Source organism: Thunnus albacares, chromosome 17, assembly GCF_914725855.1.
Source record: "Thunnus albacares chromosome 17, fThuAlb1.1, whole genome shotgun sequence".
NCBI lineage: Eukaryota > Metazoa > Chordata > Actinopteri > Scombriformes > Scombridae > Thunnus > Thunnus albacares.
Window position 1 is genome coordinate 8953810 of NC_058122.1, and position 17965 is coordinate 8971774.

The 17965-nt window shown below is 42.3% G+C and overlaps 3 protein-coding genes and 1 long non-coding RNA gene across 4 annotated transcripts; 3 read left to right on the forward strand and 1 right to left on the reverse strand.

Moving 5' to 3' along the window:
* The first annotated feature begins 1884 nt into the window (after positions 1 to 1884).
* LOC122966266 lies at positions 1885 to 4071 on the forward strand. Its single transcript, XR_006398359.1, has 3 exons — positions 1885 to 1985; positions 2337 to 2438; positions 3946 to 4071. It is a non-coding gene; the product is annotated as an uncharacterized LOC122966266 (long non-coding RNA).
* A 54-nt stretch (positions 4072 to 4125) lies between these two features.
* LOC122967541 lies at positions 4126 to 6260 on the forward strand. The gene is made up of 4 exons (XM_044332236.1): positions 4126 to 4470; positions 4624 to 4663; positions 4879 to 4933; positions 5285 to 6260. Exons 1-4 carry the CDS (start codon positions 4372 to 4374, stop codon positions 6027 to 6029), a joined length of 939 nt encoding a protein of 312 aa, XP_044188171.1. The 5' UTR covers positions 4126 to 4371; the 3' UTR covers positions 6030 to 6260.
* A 179-nt stretch (positions 6261 to 6439) lies between these two features.
* On the forward strand, positions 6440 to 9409 carry atf4b (activating transcription factor 4b). The gene is made up of 3 exons (XM_044330347.1): positions 6440 to 6636; positions 7423 to 7884; positions 7999 to 9409. Exons 2-3 carry the CDS (start codon positions 7527 to 7529, stop codon positions 9006 to 9008), a joined length of 1368 nt encoding a protein of 455 aa, XP_044186282.1. The 5' UTR covers positions 6440 to 6636; positions 7423 to 7526; the 3' UTR covers positions 9009 to 9409.
* si:dkey-110g7.8 (GTPase IMAP family member 8) lies at positions 9210 to 17823 on the reverse strand. Its single transcript, XM_044330343.1, has 6 exons — positions 16482 to 17823; positions 15063 to 15618; positions 14768 to 14865; positions 14511 to 14642; positions 13676 to 14266; positions 9210 to 13438 (listed from the first exon to the last, which is right to left on the reverse strand). Exons 1-6 carry the CDS (start codon positions 16510 to 16512, stop codon positions 13365 to 13367), a joined length of 1482 nt encoding a protein of 493 aa, XP_044186278.1. The 5' UTR covers positions 16513 to 17823; the 3' UTR covers positions 9210 to 13364.
* Between the last annotated feature and the right edge of the window lie 142 nt (positions 17824 to 17965).

Below are 17965 nucleotides of genomic sequence, written 5' to 3' on the forward strand. Positions count from 1 at the left end.
TCTAGATTACTAACAGAGCCAGAAAGGTACAGCTTCACAAGAGTGGTAACATGCACCATTAAAACACTATATCAACTGATATGATTCAGGCTTTAAGGTGGGTTCTGCTTTAATTTCTAATCTTGAGGCCCCTGTCTCAAAATCTGTTTGTCTGTCTGATTTTTGAGTTGTGGATGAGGCAGACATACAGCAGATTTTCATGAATGATAACACACACTTCTCCACTACACCCCTGCATTCCTGTTTGGAGATACAGGAACCAAACTGTCAGTCAGACAAGAAAAAAACCTGAAAGGTTGCAGGTAGATCACAGATAACAAAAACGTTTCTGGTAACATGTCTTTATGTAACCATATACAATGTAAAGGACAGCACAAAGTTATTATGATTATGGGAATAGTGGTAACAGGCTGCAGTGCAATTGTAGCAATACCTGTTAGACTGATAGTTCTAATAGTAGAGAATTCATTTCTGTCATTATTTAACACCACAGCTGCCCAAACCCCCGAGGACAAAGCACATGATGACGTCTGCTATCAGCTCCTGTGACATCCCACAGTCCATCTATGAAGACCCGGATGTGGCGGTAAAAACTAATAATAGACTTTGGTATTTGCATGCCATCATGTTTTACCATCTTTAGAGGAACTAAAGACATTCAGAGGGGCCAACGGGAATCCTGAGACTTACCTGTAATTTACCTGATGTTTTTCCTCTTTCAGTGCTTTTTGGCATAGAGTTGACGGGCTCCCTTTAAACCCTTTATTGCTGTTATTGAGCTGTTTACATATGCTTCTTATACAATAGTTGCAGGTCACATGCATTATTAACAATGTTCATTCAACCTCTGTTTTTTTCCCCAGCTTGCTCTCACAGATGGAAGCCAGTCAGAGGTTAAAGTTAAGCCTGTACCTCGTCCCAGGTCTACGTTAAAACCAAATGTCCAGAGTAACAACAACAACAAGACTGCTGACTCTGTAGATGAATCTAGCAATGCAGCGGTGAGTTGAACAGTTGTTTGACAAGATTTTGAAACCTGGTTAACTCATGATAGCATGTATTAATAAGCAATTTCCATGTCCATTTATGATCAGAGTTCCCAAAATAATGAACACCCTGCAGACAGTAAGAGGCCTCGTCCTGTTCGTCCTCCTCCTAAGCCACCAATCAACAAATGTGTGACCTCCAGTAAACCCACAGCAGCAGTCAACAGAAGTAGTTCATATTATACAACTTCAAATACTGAGCCAACTCTGATGGTATACGATATTTTAATCAAAATAATGAGCTTAATTTTATTCTTTTAATGATTGCTATGTGTGTTATTATTATGAATATTACACCTCTTAAAGGCATAGTTTGACATTTTGGGAAATATAGCTATTCGCTTTCTTGCCAAGAGCTGGATGAGAAGATTGATACAATTTTATGTCTTGAAGTCTTGTCATCACTGTGGGGTTGCCAGGCAACCAGCAGATACAGGAAGTTAAACAAACAATGTATAACATGTTGATCAGAGCTTTAGAGGTGTGGGATTTTGTTATCTTTGGAGTAAGTCAGGTGAGCTGTAAGCTAAACTAACCAGCCTGGCTGAAGCTTCATATTTAACATATGAAAGCAGAATTGATCTTCTCATCTAACCATGCAAGAAAGCAAATAAGCATATTTCACCAAATCTCAAACTATTCCTTTAAAACCTTTGCTTGCATCATAATGTTTTTTAACAATAGAAATATGTTTTATGAAATAATGGCCAATGACGTACAAAATTTACATAGAATATTTTTTAACTTTTTCCAACTTAATGTGTTGATTATCAACATTAATGATACTTACTTCCTCCTTAATTTCTCTAGCCTTCAGCGGTTACTGAGAAAATACAACTTCCTCCTCCTCCTCCTCCCACTCGCCCTCGGCCTGAACGCCCCCCTCCTCCCTCCATCTATGGTGATAGAAAAACTTCTGCAATCCTGGTAAAATCCAAGGTAAGGGCTGATGTGTTTCATTTTTTCACTTCCTCTTAAGATTTCTCCAACACATGTCAGACTCCTATGAGACACATCTGAATGTGAATGACAGTCATTTCTGAGTTGAATCAGAAACCTTATACAATAGGGGACTTATGGTGCAATGGTAAATTACCTCTAAATTACATTAGAGTTTTAGTCAAACCTTTGGTTGTTATTTCTATTATCGGTCCAACTCATCAATCAACAGCATGAATGCTCAGCAACCTGTTATAGGAAATAGACTATAACATATACACTCATTGTTTTGATATGCTCAATTGCATTACTCAACCATAGTGTCACAAAGTGAATGTCTATGATTTTCAGTCCGCAGACACTGACAGACCTGCAGTACCGCCTCACCTTTCTCAACTCAGGCAGTCCACCCTCCCTTCCTCTGCCTCAGCTTGTGAAACATCGCCTACACAGGTATGACAGATGATGAATCGTGCTTGGACAGGTACCAAAATAGCAACAAAACGTCTGTATCATGTGTGTTTGTCATGCCGTCATGGAAAATCATATATGTAAGACTTCACTCTTTTTTCATGCATTTAATACAGTTAAGTCAACAGGGAGCGCAGATTTTGGCAGGGCCCGCCCATGAGTTTTTGGAGCCATAAACAGACTTTGACCAATCACCCCTACCCCAAATTTCTCCACTATCAAGTGAGGCTAGAGGAGCTTTAATAACCTGAACAGTCTGGAGGATCTGAAGAAACTGCAAGCAGCCACAACACATTCATGTTCAGTTTATTTACTGGTGAAATGTCACAACATCACATGAGAAATGGCACCAGCTTCGATCAACCTATTAGAGGGCAGACTAGTACGTGTGTGTGTGTGTGTGTGTGTGTGTGTGAAGCAGAGAAATTGAGGAAATTGAGTCTAACATGACATGCCTCACATGAGTATGTGTGATGTTGTAGCTGTCAAACTATCACTGGCAATTCACAATTTGTTTGAAAAGAATCATATGTGGCCCCTATATTCTCATCTGAAGGTTTTCAGGCAAGTCATTAGAAAGAATGATTTGCTCTGATTATCAACTTGATAAACAGGTCCGCCGTGTTCCTAGAATGCCCAAGTCTCCTATGCACCAATACTGTGAAAAGTTCAGCCTTTTAGCACATAGCACCTTATTCTGCACAGCAGTTTACTTATCTCTATTGCATTTGCATGACATTGTATGACTTATAATTCATGACCTTTTGAAAAATGATGATATGATTGTTTTTCTAGACACACAGTATTAAAGATCACCTCCATGTTTTTAAATGTTTTTTTTTTAATTTGTCTGACATGGTTTTTCCACAAAAAGTTAAATTAACTTGTTAAAAAAAATCTTAAAATGATGTGTTGTGTATCAATTAATACATAAAATTGCTCATTTTTAAAGTTCAACTGCTAGACACAAGCTGCCTCCTTAATTGTCAGTGTTTGTTCACTGGAGGCTTCAAATTCCCACATCACAATTGTATAAGTTTCATACTGGACCACAACCAGCTTCAAAGTAGTTGTGATGTCACAAATCATTCTCATAGGCCTTAAAATCAGATTTAAGGAGAGCACAGAGGAACTTTCTGCCTTTAGCAGATGAATGTAAAAACAGCCTTCTAGTGTCAAACTTTGCACACACATCATTCTGTTGTGAAGCTCAAACATCTAACTGTAGGAACAAGAAGAAAAACATTTTTGACGGGAGTTGCACTGAAAATTTACAGACAATGTAAATGATCATACCAGAGAATAACATCTAGATTAAATGAAAATGACTGTTTTTTGGTTTATTGTCAGGAAGAAACATCCAACAAACCATTAATTTACTGCTCATTCATCAGAAACCATTGGTGTCAATATTAGTATCTTGTAGAGAAAAGCAAATGTATTGAGCAATAAAGTGAAGCAACAAATTCATCTTGTTTGTCTATAACAGACCAGACCACCACCACCCTCATTCAACCCACCACCCCCACCTGTCATTATCAGGACACCATCGGAGTCAGTGTACAGTGAGATAGAGTATCCTTCCTACCTGGACATTCTGCCAGAGGATGATGATAAGACGGTGAGAGAGACAGATACAAAAGCACACACGCACACACACACACACACACACACACACACACACACACACACACACACACACACACACACACACACACACACATATTCAGAATATACTGAATAAACTTCACATGTTGACTAGTTGGTATAATTATTTAATTATTAGAATACTTCCAGGCATATGTGGTTTAGATTTTAGAGATAAGGAGTTTAAAAACTGAGTAGATTATATTTCTGTAGATTTAGGCAATAGGGTGCATTATTTGATTTCTGATATCTATCATGATCTATTTCTATGAAACAGTACCAGAAACGAGGGAGGTCAACACTTCGCTCTGAAGAATACCAAAGACGCTGTTCCTCTTCACGTCAACAGACCACAGAGGACACAGAGGTAAACCTTACCTGAACTAAATGGTTCACTTGCCCTGCTCCTTTACCAACAAACACCATTGAGCACCATTTGATTTAGTACCAACCAGCTAGAAGTCAGAGAGTGATATCAAAACCGTCATAAATAAAATCTACTCTCCTCTCTTTTTCTCAGGAGATGAATGGGATGTTGAGATGGTTGAAAAAAGTGTCAAGTAAGTATTAAATGTCTTCTGCTAGATAGATATTGAAAACTAAACAAGGAAAGAAGCATCAAACTTTTCCTTTTTCATTCTTATTATACTGACTGCCAATTTTGTGTATTAATTCATTTTAAAAGAAATGTGAAAAAAACATGTCAGTGTCCTCAATAACAAAGAAGATCAAAGTGTACAATATCTAATCTGTCTCTGTGCTGACATTTCAACAGAATCTGATTACATGGCTCCATCATTGTTTGGTCTCAGTATAGAGGAGGAAATCAGGTAACAAACTGTCATGTGAATTCCTACTTGGGAACTGGCAACGTCATTTTGGCTCCATTAGTTTTGTGTTATTATATCTCTATTTCTTTTTAAAGTGTAATTCATACCTTTTCATAGCAAATATACCTAAGAATATGCAGGTTAGATGTGGAACTAGATGCGTGATTTTCTGGTGAACACTTCTAAATACATAATTACAACATGAACTTCTGTGTAACAGCTTAAATGTGACAATAGAAGTTAATGGGTTAAACTATTTCAGAATTAATATGAAGTTGAACAAAAGCTAGATTTAGCGCTAGATCAAGAAACAGACTTTTATTAAGCCTTTTCTGTTACTTTCCTATGCAGGTCATTTAATCAGAGAGCCATGAATGTGAAACAGGCCCTGCATCTCTACAACCTCCTCATGATGAAACGCAATGAAATCCTGCGGGTCAAGATCTCAGAGTTTACTTCCATCTCAGACAACCTGGACAAGGTGCAGAAGAAGAGCAAAACCATGGGTATTGCTGGAGGCACCACAGGTGCTGTGGGAGGGGTGACTGCAGTGGTGGGTATTGCCTTAGCTCCTGTGACCATGGGTGCCTCACTGATTGCCACAGCTGTTGGTGCAGGTATGGTGGCGTCCGCTGGGGGCATGGGCGCCCACGCTGCCAAGGCCAACAACAACACTGCGAATAGGACAACAGTTGAGAAACTAGTCAATGACTACATGGCAAATATTGTTGACATGGAACGCTGTCTGGATTTTATCCTCTCTGGGATGAATGAGCTGCGAAGGCATGACCTTGCCAGGTTACAGAGGGCAGGAGCCCAGCCTGACGCACTGAAGATAGCACATCTGTCACAGTCTGTGTTTAGGAGTAGCATGAACAATGGTGGGAGGACTTCTGTTGCACACACAGCTGGGATGTCATCTCAGAGACTGCTTCAGGCATTTGCTAAGGAAATGGATCTGTATTTTAAAGTAAAGGATGATCAAAAGCTGAGGCAGTCCAATAAGAGCAAGTTTTCAGGTAGAGTTCGCCTGCTGGCTCAAAATCTGCAGGATGAACTAGATCACCTGAATTGTATGTGGGAAATGTTTTCTTGAGAGAGACAACTCTGTGTTTGTGTGTGTGTATCCTATGTGTGTGTGTGTGTGTGTGTGTGTGTGTGTGTGTGTGTGAGAGAGAGATGCATCAGAATTAAAAGCTTTATTTAACATGTGTTCTGATTTAAAAGAAATTCTATAACTGTAAAACCTATTCTGTTGTCTATGTCTGATTGACTAAAGCCAGTATTTAAGGGTAGTTCAGTCATTATTGTAATAAAGAGAACTAATGGAAATTATTCTCATAAGTCAAATAATCTTGTATTAATAATAAAAACAATACTGCGTCACTTTGTAAAGTCTAGTATCAGTGATTACTTTTTAGGATGACAGTAAACATGCGTGGAAAGTGGCATAGTCGCAAACCTAGGCGGAGTGATATTATGACCACTGCGGAAGGATACCTCCTGTTCTATCTTTGGCTCTATAATAGCACCGCGCCACACCACACGCCATTTTCCATCCCAAGGAAACGAAGGAACAGCATTGTCGGAGATCGCACTTTTTGCCGAAATGGCAGTGTAGACGCGTGCAGCGACCTAGCAGCAGCCAACAAAACAGTGCATCCAACCAGTGCACTGAGTCACTTCTACTTCAGCAACATGTCGTAAGTATTATTTTTGTAACATATGGTCAATGACAGCTGCCCGGCCTATAGCGGTAGTTAAACCAGACCTTAAATAAATTCCAGTTATTTAGTTTTACCGTTTACAGTTCATTTTAAAAACACAGAGTGGAATAGTTATAATTTAATACAATTAAGCTTTTTAGCGGTAGTTTGTATAAAAAGGATTAACCATCTAGATGACGCAACATCAGACACTAAAGTGAAATGTTACGCTTTCTTATTGGCTCTAATGTCCTCGCTACATTGTATCAGTCTAATCGTCGAGAACAGATTTGCTACATTTGTATCAAACTCAGTTGCTAACGCGATCAAGTGCCAACGTGGCAGTGAAGAAAATGGCTCGTTTCCTCTTTTGTGTCAAAATGGCGGCTTACTGTGGGCGGATGGAGAACAAAAATGTGGCTGTGTTTTAGTGAGGGAGGGCGGTGGACCGTATGACCCCATTGGCAAACACACTGACGTCAGAGTCACAAGACTCGTAGCTGGGTTGAAACACATGATGTGTTGCAGGTGCATTGCAGTGATGGGGGCAGTGTTGCGCTAAAATGTGAGCGGTTTTACCGTGTGACATCAGAATCATTATTTTCATACCCACACTACTGTTTTGTGCGGTGACATCACTAGTGTTGACAGTTTGAAGTCTACATCTTCCAGCCTTTTTCATCTTTATCAACTTTTTTAGGGTTTTATCTACTACAATAGATTTTTCTTAGTATTGATGATCAAATTTTTAACACAAATGTTTTCTTTTCCCCCTGTCCTCAGGTCCTACGTGGAAACCCTCAGCACTGCTGCATTCGACAGCATAAAAGAGTTCGACGCTTTCCTAGCATCGTCACACACTCCATTTGTGACCAACAACAGCCACTATGACCATGATGATGACAAACTCACAGTTTGGCCTGGAAGACATGGAGGCCCTTCTCTGGGAGCCTTCCTCTCCCATGGCTGACGCCGTGGGCTCCCTGTTATTTCACCCTGACCAAGAAGAACAACACGAAGGAGGAGGAACCTCAATGGAGGGGGCCACATCACCTGTGTCACCCCTCACCTCCTCATCGCTGTCTTCCTCCTCTCCTCCTCCCTTCTACTCACCTCCTCCCTCACCGCCGGCCATCCTCCTCCATGGGGACAAAGCCGGGACTGAGTCTGACCTGCTCTCCCTCCCCTGGTTGGGCCACCCTGGTCAGCTGAGATGTACCGAGACAGTCTCAGATTATGGCAAAGGTAATGACTGTTAATTAATATTCATTAACAGAAAGTAGCCTTTTAAGCACAGTGCCAGTGTAACAGTGAAAAAGCCGATAGCTCATTAATATCGTGCCTCATTTGTCCCCACAGAGGATGCGTTCGGTGACCTGGACTGGATGGCTGAAAGGGTGGATCTGAGCGAATTTGACCTGGACTCTCTGATTGGCTCGTGCAGTCCTGCTGAAGAGTCCCCCAGCTCTCCAGAAGACCTCCTGGCCTCCCTGGATTGCCCCATGGAGCTTGACTCCCTGCCAATACCTGCTCTCTCAACTCCTGCTCTCCCAAGTCTTCCCACTGCTTCTCCTCCAAGTATTCCTCCCACCACTCTTCCCTCAGTCTGTTCAGATCCTCCTATCATTCCAGCAGTTGAGCCTGAAGTCCTCATCGACAGGCAGGAGGTCCCCTCCCCTTCTCTGTGTGTCCCAGAGCCACAAGAAGAGTTGGAAATCAAATCTGAGCCTGCCTCCCCTGACCCATCTTCCCCCTTGATTGACTCTCCCTCCTCTCCAGTCTACACCTTGGACCTGGGCAGTGAAGTGGATGTCTCAGAGAGTGAGGTGAAGCCAGTTGTAGCTTCTGTGGTCCCTCAAGTCCCGAGACTCGTACTCTCCCTTTCACCAACCCGCATCGTCCTGGTTCTGACTCCCAAAGATGAAGTTGGGATCACCACCACCACCACTGTAACCACCACTTCAGAGGTCATTCATTCCTCTCCTCCAGCCTCCCCTCAACCAAGGTCCTCCAGAAGCAGACCATACCCTGAACCCAAACATAAAGCCAGCCCAGCCTCCTCCAGTGCCACCAATGTCAAAGTAAAGTCACTCCCGGGTGCAAGTGGAGAGGAAAGGACATCTTTGAAGGCGGTAAAGAACAAGAAACTAAAGAAGATGGAGCAGAATAAGACGGCTGCCACTCGCTACCGTCAGAAGAAGAGAGCTGAGCAGGAATCGCTTCTGGCAGAGCATGAAGTGCTGGAGAGGAAGAACATGGAGCTGACTGAGAAGGCTGAATCCATGGCCAGGGAGATTGAATACCTCAAAGAGCTGATGGCAGAGGTCCGCATGGCCAGGATCAAAAAAGGTCTCAGTGCTGACCCCTAGTGGTTGGACCTAACAATGACAGATAATGTGTGTAACAAGAAGTGGATGATTGCAAAAGGGGGCTCATCAGTATAGTATGTGTTCTGTCTACACAGCTTGTCATGGATGCACAATCCAGTAAAACCGATGTTTGTCAGCATATCTCCTTTTTAAATATCTAACACTGGTATTAAATATAGAATACCTTTTTTGTCACATTCAGAGTAGTTTTTATTGAAACAAGTATTTTCCATTCAGTATATAAACCTGTGTTCTTTATGATGTATATAAACTTCTCATATCTCTGGTCCACAGTAATGTGATAGTGAGATGTCCTTTTTTAAAGTTTTAAAATGTGCATAGTATAGTATAACCAGACCATCTGTATTATTAATCTCTTAATAAAGAGTCTTAAAAACTAATTTCAGGCATGTGGTGTGATTTCCTCTGGGAGTTAATGATGTAGATTGGGAGGGTAGTGCTTTAATTTTTCTCTTAGTACTTCAGAAGATTCAATATAACTGTTGCATACTGATAAATACACATCACTGAGGGTATATATAGCATGAATTGGCATGTGAGGTCATGAATGCCTGTTCATATGGAAAATTTACCCTACAGCATAGCAAGTGTGGTTAGTGTGGAAGACCACACCACAGGTTTGAATCAAAACAAAAGAGATACTGCAGTGCAGATGAATTGTGTATAACATGTACAATAGACTTTACAGCCTGTTTGCAATGTAACCTTTTCTCTAACAAAGAGTCTTTGTTCCCTGTCTGATTATTCGTTACAATAAGCTTGTGGGCGTCTGTTTGAGTGGAGCCTCTTTTCAAACAAACTAGATAAGGATAATGGAGCCCGCCTGACTGGCAGCGTGCTGCAGACACACGGGTATTAGATTAACTGACAGTCATGTGAAGTTACAGATGCCTTTTCTAAATACAAAGTTTGGGATACGAAACTGCCTTATATTGGTGTATTGTTTCTCTGCTGTCCACTGAAGACACTTTCTGAAGTGTCTGTGTACTTAAAAGAACACATTTGTATTTGTCACAGTCTGAGGGAGGATGGAAAAGCTTGCGAGAGGGGGGGAAAAGTGCTGACTGGTGCTGACCTAGGCACAGCTTGAGTAATATTACCAAGAAAAATGTGTGCATTCAGCCTACAACTGGTCCTAGGTGAGCACGCTGTAATTGGTCCAGGCTTTCTTCCAGATAGTTTAAAGATGGTCTATATTTGGAGGTACGCCAAACTCAAAATGGTGTAGAACTATTTACAATAGGAGAAACATTTCCTCCAGACAAAAAAACTTGGCATTGATCCTCCTTATGTAAATGCCTTCATTTTAAAAGAGTAACATAAGATGTTAGATTTAGAACATTCATTAAACTTTAACAACAATACTAACCATGCACAATAAGAGTGTAGTAAACTCAAAATAAATCACTGGTTTATATTGGGTTGAAAGATGAGGGCAAACTGAGTTTATGTAGATTAACCCTGCATTTTTTTCACATAATTCTAGACATAGTGACAGACAGTATAAATTGTTACTTGACCAGATTAAGCAATAGAATAGAAACCTACAAAAAGCAAACTGTACTTTCTTCTGTTTTAAAGAATCAAAGATCATGACCACAACTGGATTTCAAAAGTACAAGTACAGACGCTTTAACAGTATACAGTGCACTTACTGTATGTACTAACAACAGATTTTGGTAAGATACACCTCAAAGTAATTTGTTAAAAAGATGAAACAATATAATGAAACTTTTTTGTGTGAACCCCCATGACAGCCATGGACTTCTTTTATGCATTTTCAATAAACACTTTAAACCCTTTCTTCAGTGGAGAAGGTAATACTAACAAACACAGTCATATTGGAGATAAAGATGTATAATTTCACATTGATTAAAAGATGTTTTTTCTTAGTGTAATTATCCACACAGTCAGTATTCTGGGGGTATGGTGGCTAACAAATCTGCTTGTTACAGTGCCACCTAGTGACGATACTACACAATTACTACTTCCTCCACAGAGCAGTTTACTTGTCTGAATAAGTTTGTATTAATATGACATAATAATAATATGAAAGCCAGAAATACACAACAATATATACACATCTTTTATTGTTGTCTGAGAACGAACAAAGTACTGATGATGCAATCACCATTTAGGAAGGACCACAAAGGAAGTAACATCACTTTGGCTACAGTAAAGTGGTAGAAGTTACACAGTGCAAAATACTCTGTTAAAAGCTACAATGTAATGTATCTCACACTGTAAATATACACTGCTTATACAATATATTCACATGTGGAAGTGGGACTCTAGGATTCAAATGAATGTTGGAAACATCCTCATATCAAATTGTAAAGTCATGCTTATCACACTAAGTGCTGCGGTAGCCTACATCACTAGATGAAGCACAGAGTCAGTAAAGCATAGAGGAAGCAGTGTCAGGGTTTCTTTTATAGGCTACATCATTTGTATAAAAAATGTACAGCATGGCAGTGGTATTGGTCACATATTACCGGTTTAGTATCTTTCAGAGTTTCTTTTTATCCACTTTAATTTTTTTGCAGCTGTAAAGGCGGGATGTGATGTCATATCAGAAATTCACATGGACTTGCTCAAGCAAGATTCAGAGGAGTAAGAAGTGAGGTTGCCATCAACTCTTTAGGCACTCATTTATCTGCATGCGTTGTCTTAACATGCCTCTGAGAGCTGAGTACATACATACATACATATATATATATATATATATATGTATATATATATATAATTTTTTTTCACAACATCACTATTGATGCCAGGAGCAGATGTCTCAATGATGTAGAAAAAGTTAACAGGTAGTAAAAGCCCTATGTGAGCTCCAATGATTCATGAGGTTATGTTGTTTCTGTAGCATGCGAAAGCTTGATGTAGTCTATAGGATACTGCCCTGCTGCAGGGCTGTACTCCCACTCTCACGCTTTGATGCTGAGGCACGTAGCTGAATCTACCTTGTCGATAAATGCACTGGATGCATGACCACAAACAGTGAAGCGGAGCCAGCCCAAGCTTCTCCACAGGGACCTTAAGACTGCACATAGTTTCAATATAGCCTTTTCCAAACTGTTTTTAGCACAAATGCTAAAGCAGAAATGGGCTAATAATGACTATATTTACTGATTCAACTGATTTCATGGGCTAAACTGGTTATTTTAGCACAAGACGACCAAAAGAACAACCAAAGTGCAAAGACTGATTCTCTTTTAGTTCCAGCAAACTTAAGCAAATACTCAGAGTAACTCCAATTTCAATTAATATGCGACTCCCATCTTACATGTTGTAGTCAGCATTAATCAGCGTTCCTGTAAATGTTGCAGAATATGCCCTGGAGGGATCAATTCAACCTTGACTCATGGAGCAGAAGCTAATCAAATGTTAATGAAGAAAACTCACTTTAATATCATTCGTGAGAGATCAGAGAGCATGTTTCATGTCTGAAGGTACACAAACAACTCAAGGCTATCCTCACTTTTTAAAAACATTTTTTGTACATTGATGTGCACACATTTCAGTACATATTATCATCTTTTGCCACACTGCTCATGTTTTGGTTTGGTGTTCAAAGGGTTGCGTTCACTCAAACCCTTTCCTTTGAATCCTTTGATTCAAATGAAACTCAAATGGCACGTGATGCAGAAGGGGATGACTATTTTGTAAAATCTAGTCAAAATGTATGTATGGCACAAGAATTACATGGAGACATTCCTCTTAGTCTTGCATTAACAAAGAGAGTGATAAACTTACAGCAGATGTGAGTGCTACCGCCAAATCTGACTGCTCATGATAATATTCTCTTCTCAAACATATTTCTTCTTGGTTTTGATGTTAGCTGAAAGCAAAATGACAAACCACTAACTCTCAACTTGTGATACAAAGGTGGTCAGTGCAGTCTGAACAAAGAGTTATAATGACGAGTAATTCTTTACTCTGCAGTGTTGAAACAGGGTCTCTTTAGCAGCAGTTGACTTCTGTGAACATGCTCATGAACAGGGATCGAGCTCTGGTCCCTTGAAGCAGAAGCAGAATATTTCTCCTCTCTGGTTTGAGGAGAACATTTAGTCTCAGACGTGGTTATTCATTCACTTTAAGTCCAGGGAGAGCTTTGCTCAGTGATCAGTGAGTTCAGGTACTTTTCCAACAAAGAGCTAATCATTACAAGACTCCTGTTCCAAACCTTTTGTTTTATCTCAGTTTTCTCCTCAGAACTCCTCAGAGTCTGAGAGGGAAATCTAGATGAGGTTTAAGTTACATGAGGTGATGTTTGGGCCTATTGAAGACTCAGAACAAGGGCCGGACCACTTTCCTTTTGCTACGATCGTGTCACTGTAGCTGGCATCCCCTACAGTCATCCTCAGGCTCGGTGTTGTCTGAAGAGTAAGAGCTCTCCTCGCTCACTGTCAAATGCAACACAATTATATTAGACCTGATTTAAACAAATTTAATATATGGAATGTTGATGATAAGACACACAAACAGCAGACAGTGAAATGCATCAAAAACAAGGGAGCCTGATTTTGTGTGTGTGTTGTTATGTGTTCATATATGTGTGTTTCAACTGCAACACAAGACAAAACCACTGACCACTAATTATCTTTGCAAAATATATTTGGAAATAATTAAGTGTTACTTACACCACTCGGTCTGTATGGGGAGGAAGGCCTTGTCACCGTTTTCCCTGATCATCTCCTCGATCTTATCCAGCAGGACAGAGACACTCCTGTCCTTTCCAGGAGTCTTACTGTCCAGGACGTGATAATAGTTCCCACAGTACTCAAGCAGTCTTTGCAGCTCGCGCCCCCCTCTGAGAATGTGCTCCTCTATGGGGGTGCGGCCCAGCCAGTCGCCACAGCTGAACAGTATCATAGTGTGGAGGCACGCGCTGTCACCAAACAGAGTCTCTATGTGAGCCAGAAGTGTTCGCCTCTTCCTGGCAGTGAGGGATGAGACGACTGGGAGGACCAACAGCAGGGTGTGGGGTCCAGGTCTCAGGAGGGCAGCGCCACGCTGTGACTCCTGGCGGATGCGCTTGGGGGTTCGCCTCACTGAGAACCAGTCCCACCCCGGGGTGTCGACTATAGTGACCCGGCGACCAGACACAAGTGCCTGCCTCCTAAGGCACAGCTCCGTCTCCTGGCCCGACTCAAAGTACCGACGGCCAAGGATGGAGTTCCCCACTGAGCTCTTTCCAACACCCTTCCAGCCCAACAATAGCAGCCTCAACTCTGCACACACAGGAATCCGGAGAGATAAACAGGGAGAGAAAGACAGACAAAGAAAGATGGAGAAAGATGGCCATAAGAGAAACCATTAGAAATAAAAAGAAAGAAAAAGGGTAAAGGTAATATTGATTCACCAGTAATGAATAGGCTATTTCTTAGAACATCAATTCTGGAGAATTGTTTTCATCTCTCTCCCTTACTGTATGACTCACTCAACTACACACCCACACAGACACACACAACATACCTCTGGGAGGTCCTCCGATCATCTGCTCCCTCTGCCTTGCGTGCTCCTCCATCCTCATCCTCTCTTCCTCCAAAGCTCTCCTGGCCTGCTCTTCCTCCAGCAAAATCAGCTCATTCACCTCAAAGTACCAGCCTACATAAACAGCAACAATTAATTATCCATTAAACTGTTTCCAATCAGCTTTTATAACACAATTGGTACATTCATTAACAATGTCATACAGTATCATTTACTGTAACTATGAAATCCAGCCAAACCTTGGTTGTCAGTGATCATTTCCTCTACCTTCTCCATCAGCTCGGGTACCTGTGTGTTGTCCTCTGTTTCTTTCCGAGTGTTATCAAAAGGATGGTACCTGCAGGTAGAAAAACATCATTTTAATTGATGCAGATAAGATTTGATGGTTTAGAAGATCATACAGGAGTCACCCTCTTAAGCCATCTACTGAACCACTGTAGTAAGACTAACAAGGACAAGAGTGAAGGGATTTGATTGTGTTTAGAGGCAGGCTTTTGTAAAATCAAAAAAAAAGGGAAAGAGAGGACATTGTACCTGCTTCCACACCTCTCCACCAGCCACTGCAGGGCCTCTCCAGTGTTCGCTATGTGCTCCTCGATGAAGACACCTTTTGGAAGTTTGTCCACCCCAGTAAAGAGCACCATCGAGTACCTCCAGGTCCCTCCACCCAGGGCCCCTAACTGCTCCTCTGCGGCCCTCCTCTGTGTGTCAGTGAAAGGCTGCGTGACAGACACCACCAGCAGGATTGCATGGGGTCCAGGAGGACAGAGAATGGCCCCCATGCACGGCCCCTCGCTGTCCAGGCTAGGCGGGGCCCGTGGTGGGCTGTCCGACTCAGCACCAGCATTGTCGTTGTTGTCAGCTTCGGTGTCGTCCTCCGGGTCGCTGGGGATGGTCCATGGCGGGGTGTCAACCACGGTAACCCGTCGGCCGTAGATCTCCGTCTGGCCCACGTTGCTGTGAGTGGTCTCCGTCCCTGCGTCGAAGACCTCGTCCCCCAGGATGGTGTTGGCGGTGCAGGTCTTGCCAGACTGTGGCCCCCCCAGGATCAGTAGTCTGCGCTCAGGGGGGTGTCGGCCCCTGGGGTCTCCTGTTGTAATACAGAAAGGTCAGACTGGAGGTTCCTTTTGGCTCTTCTTCCACATGGATGAGTGTGTTTATTATTACAGCAGTTGGCTCTCAGAGGAGATTATTCTTAACCTTTATCCCTGTTCTGTCTCTTAAGTATTGTCTCCTGGCTTGTCCCCAAAGTGCTTTTTGGATATAGGGAAACTAATGTATTCTTTCCACTGCAACACATCCCTCTCCTGCTCCTACTCATGCACTCACCCTAATTTCTGTCCTCACTCCTTACTTTCCCCCTCTGTGCCCTTCTTGCTTCTTGGTACTTTCTCCTTTATTGCCTCCTCTTTCATTCCTGCCCTTATCCTCTTCTCTCCCCTTAACCCCCCTTCTCAGCATGCCTCCTTTTTGTTTCCCTCTGTCCTTGGCCTTTGGAAAAAAATGGGTCAGAGAGGAGGAACCTTGGACTCCTTCCAGAGAGAATGGCATGTGGACAGAATATGATTTACTTTGAGTAAAAGTTACACGGAGAGGATAGATGTTTTGATAAAATGGCAGCACAGATGAGTATGAATATTCAGCGGATGGCGAGAGGAAAAATTCCTGCTCTGCAAGGATGACAAGAGGGGAGACGATGGAGAGGAGAGGGAAGTTTATTGATTTACCCCTGTTACTCACCGCTGCTGACACTTTCCATGTGAGCTGCTAAACACAGGAAGTTGACTCCAGCAACAGTTTTCCAGAATTGTGGATGTTTGGTCCAAGCATGAAATGGTGTTGAGAGTCCCCCCCCCCCCCACACCCTCACCCCCCGACTCCCCGGATGTTGCGACTGAACCAATGATGATGACTGAACTGGAGGTGTGCGGCAAAGGAGGAAAACTCACTTACCAGTGTCAGAGGCAGAGGACACAGCAGCCATCTTGTGTGTAGAACCTCTGGCTTCCTCCTCCTCAGCCCCCCTCCTCCTTCTCCTTCTAGCCTCCACGGTGGATTCGTCTTCTTGCCTCTTCAGAAAGAGGAGTGCGCGGCGACAGATCCTGAGTGGCGTGCAAAAGGCTGGCAGCTCAAATGCTTCTTGGCTCTCTCTTTCACTCTAACCCTCATTCTACTGCAGTGTAACTCACTCTATCTTCTGTTCCCCGTGTCCACCCCTGCCTCCCTTCCTCTCCTCACTCCTCCTCTGCCATTCAACCTCTCCCCCTCTTTTTTTTTGCAATCTATTATCCCCCACACCCCCACACCCCACTGTGGCTCTTTACCGTCCTTTCCTCTTGTCTCTTCTCCCACCCTTTCTCCTCGTCTTCCAGCGCTCCTTCTTTTGTCTTACTTATCTGTCCGAGCAGAGCTGAAAGATTGTGCAATGCAGGAGACAGGAAGCCAAATCCACCCCTGCAGCAGCAGTTACGGGAAGATGTGTGTTCATTTTCTGAAGAGGAGAGGAAACTGTTCCTCCCACGCTCATATCACACAGCAGCAGCAGCAGCAGCAGCAGCAGTGTGGCACTGTATGCAGACTGCAGTCAGGAGGACAGATAGAAAGATAGATAGACAGAGAGATAGAGAGAGAGAGAGAATGTGGGAGTGAGAGAGAGAGAGAGAGAGAGAGAGAGAGAGAGAGAGAGAGAGAGAGAGAGAGAGAGAGAGAGAGAGAGAGCACTCTGTTCTCTAGATGTATTCCCCAGCTGCTGCATCATGCACAAACACAACTATTTATTTGATGCCTGCAGACACATAAATATTGTGAGTCAGGGAAGGGATGCATACTGCATGAACATATTTAAATATTGATATGAGACATGCAGCCACAGCTTAAATAATAAATAAAAGCTCCCATAAATAGCAAATTCAAATGGTATCGGAATTCAAAGCACTGTCACCTTAGTGTGAATAATATCTGCGGGATGCATAACGATTATGTCATGTGGAGCAGAAAAAAAAATCACCCCACATGCCTTAACTCATCCTTTACTCCCTTAGAGGTTAATTATGTGTGTTACAAGGCGAGATACGTTCACGGACCCAAGGAACTGACGTATGAAAGAGGATTAAAAATGTACATTTGCTGTGTACATTTTAAAAAAAGACAATTTTGTAACGTTTGTTGACATAATTTGATGTATTGGAGCACCGTTTTCACGCTTCTTTTTGTATGATTTTGGCACTGTGGAGGATACTAGGCGTATTACTGCGCAGGACAAAATTTTGTTTCAGCAGTTTACCGTCGTATCTGTATTTGAACAAGATATTGGCAAACAATTAAGTGACATGCTTCCACCACGCTGCCGTATACCGTTACCCATGGTCATATTTAGACCTCACGCCGTACGCCGTCTTCGAGTGTCGTAAAAACCGCGCCGCCTTGTCCATGTGATG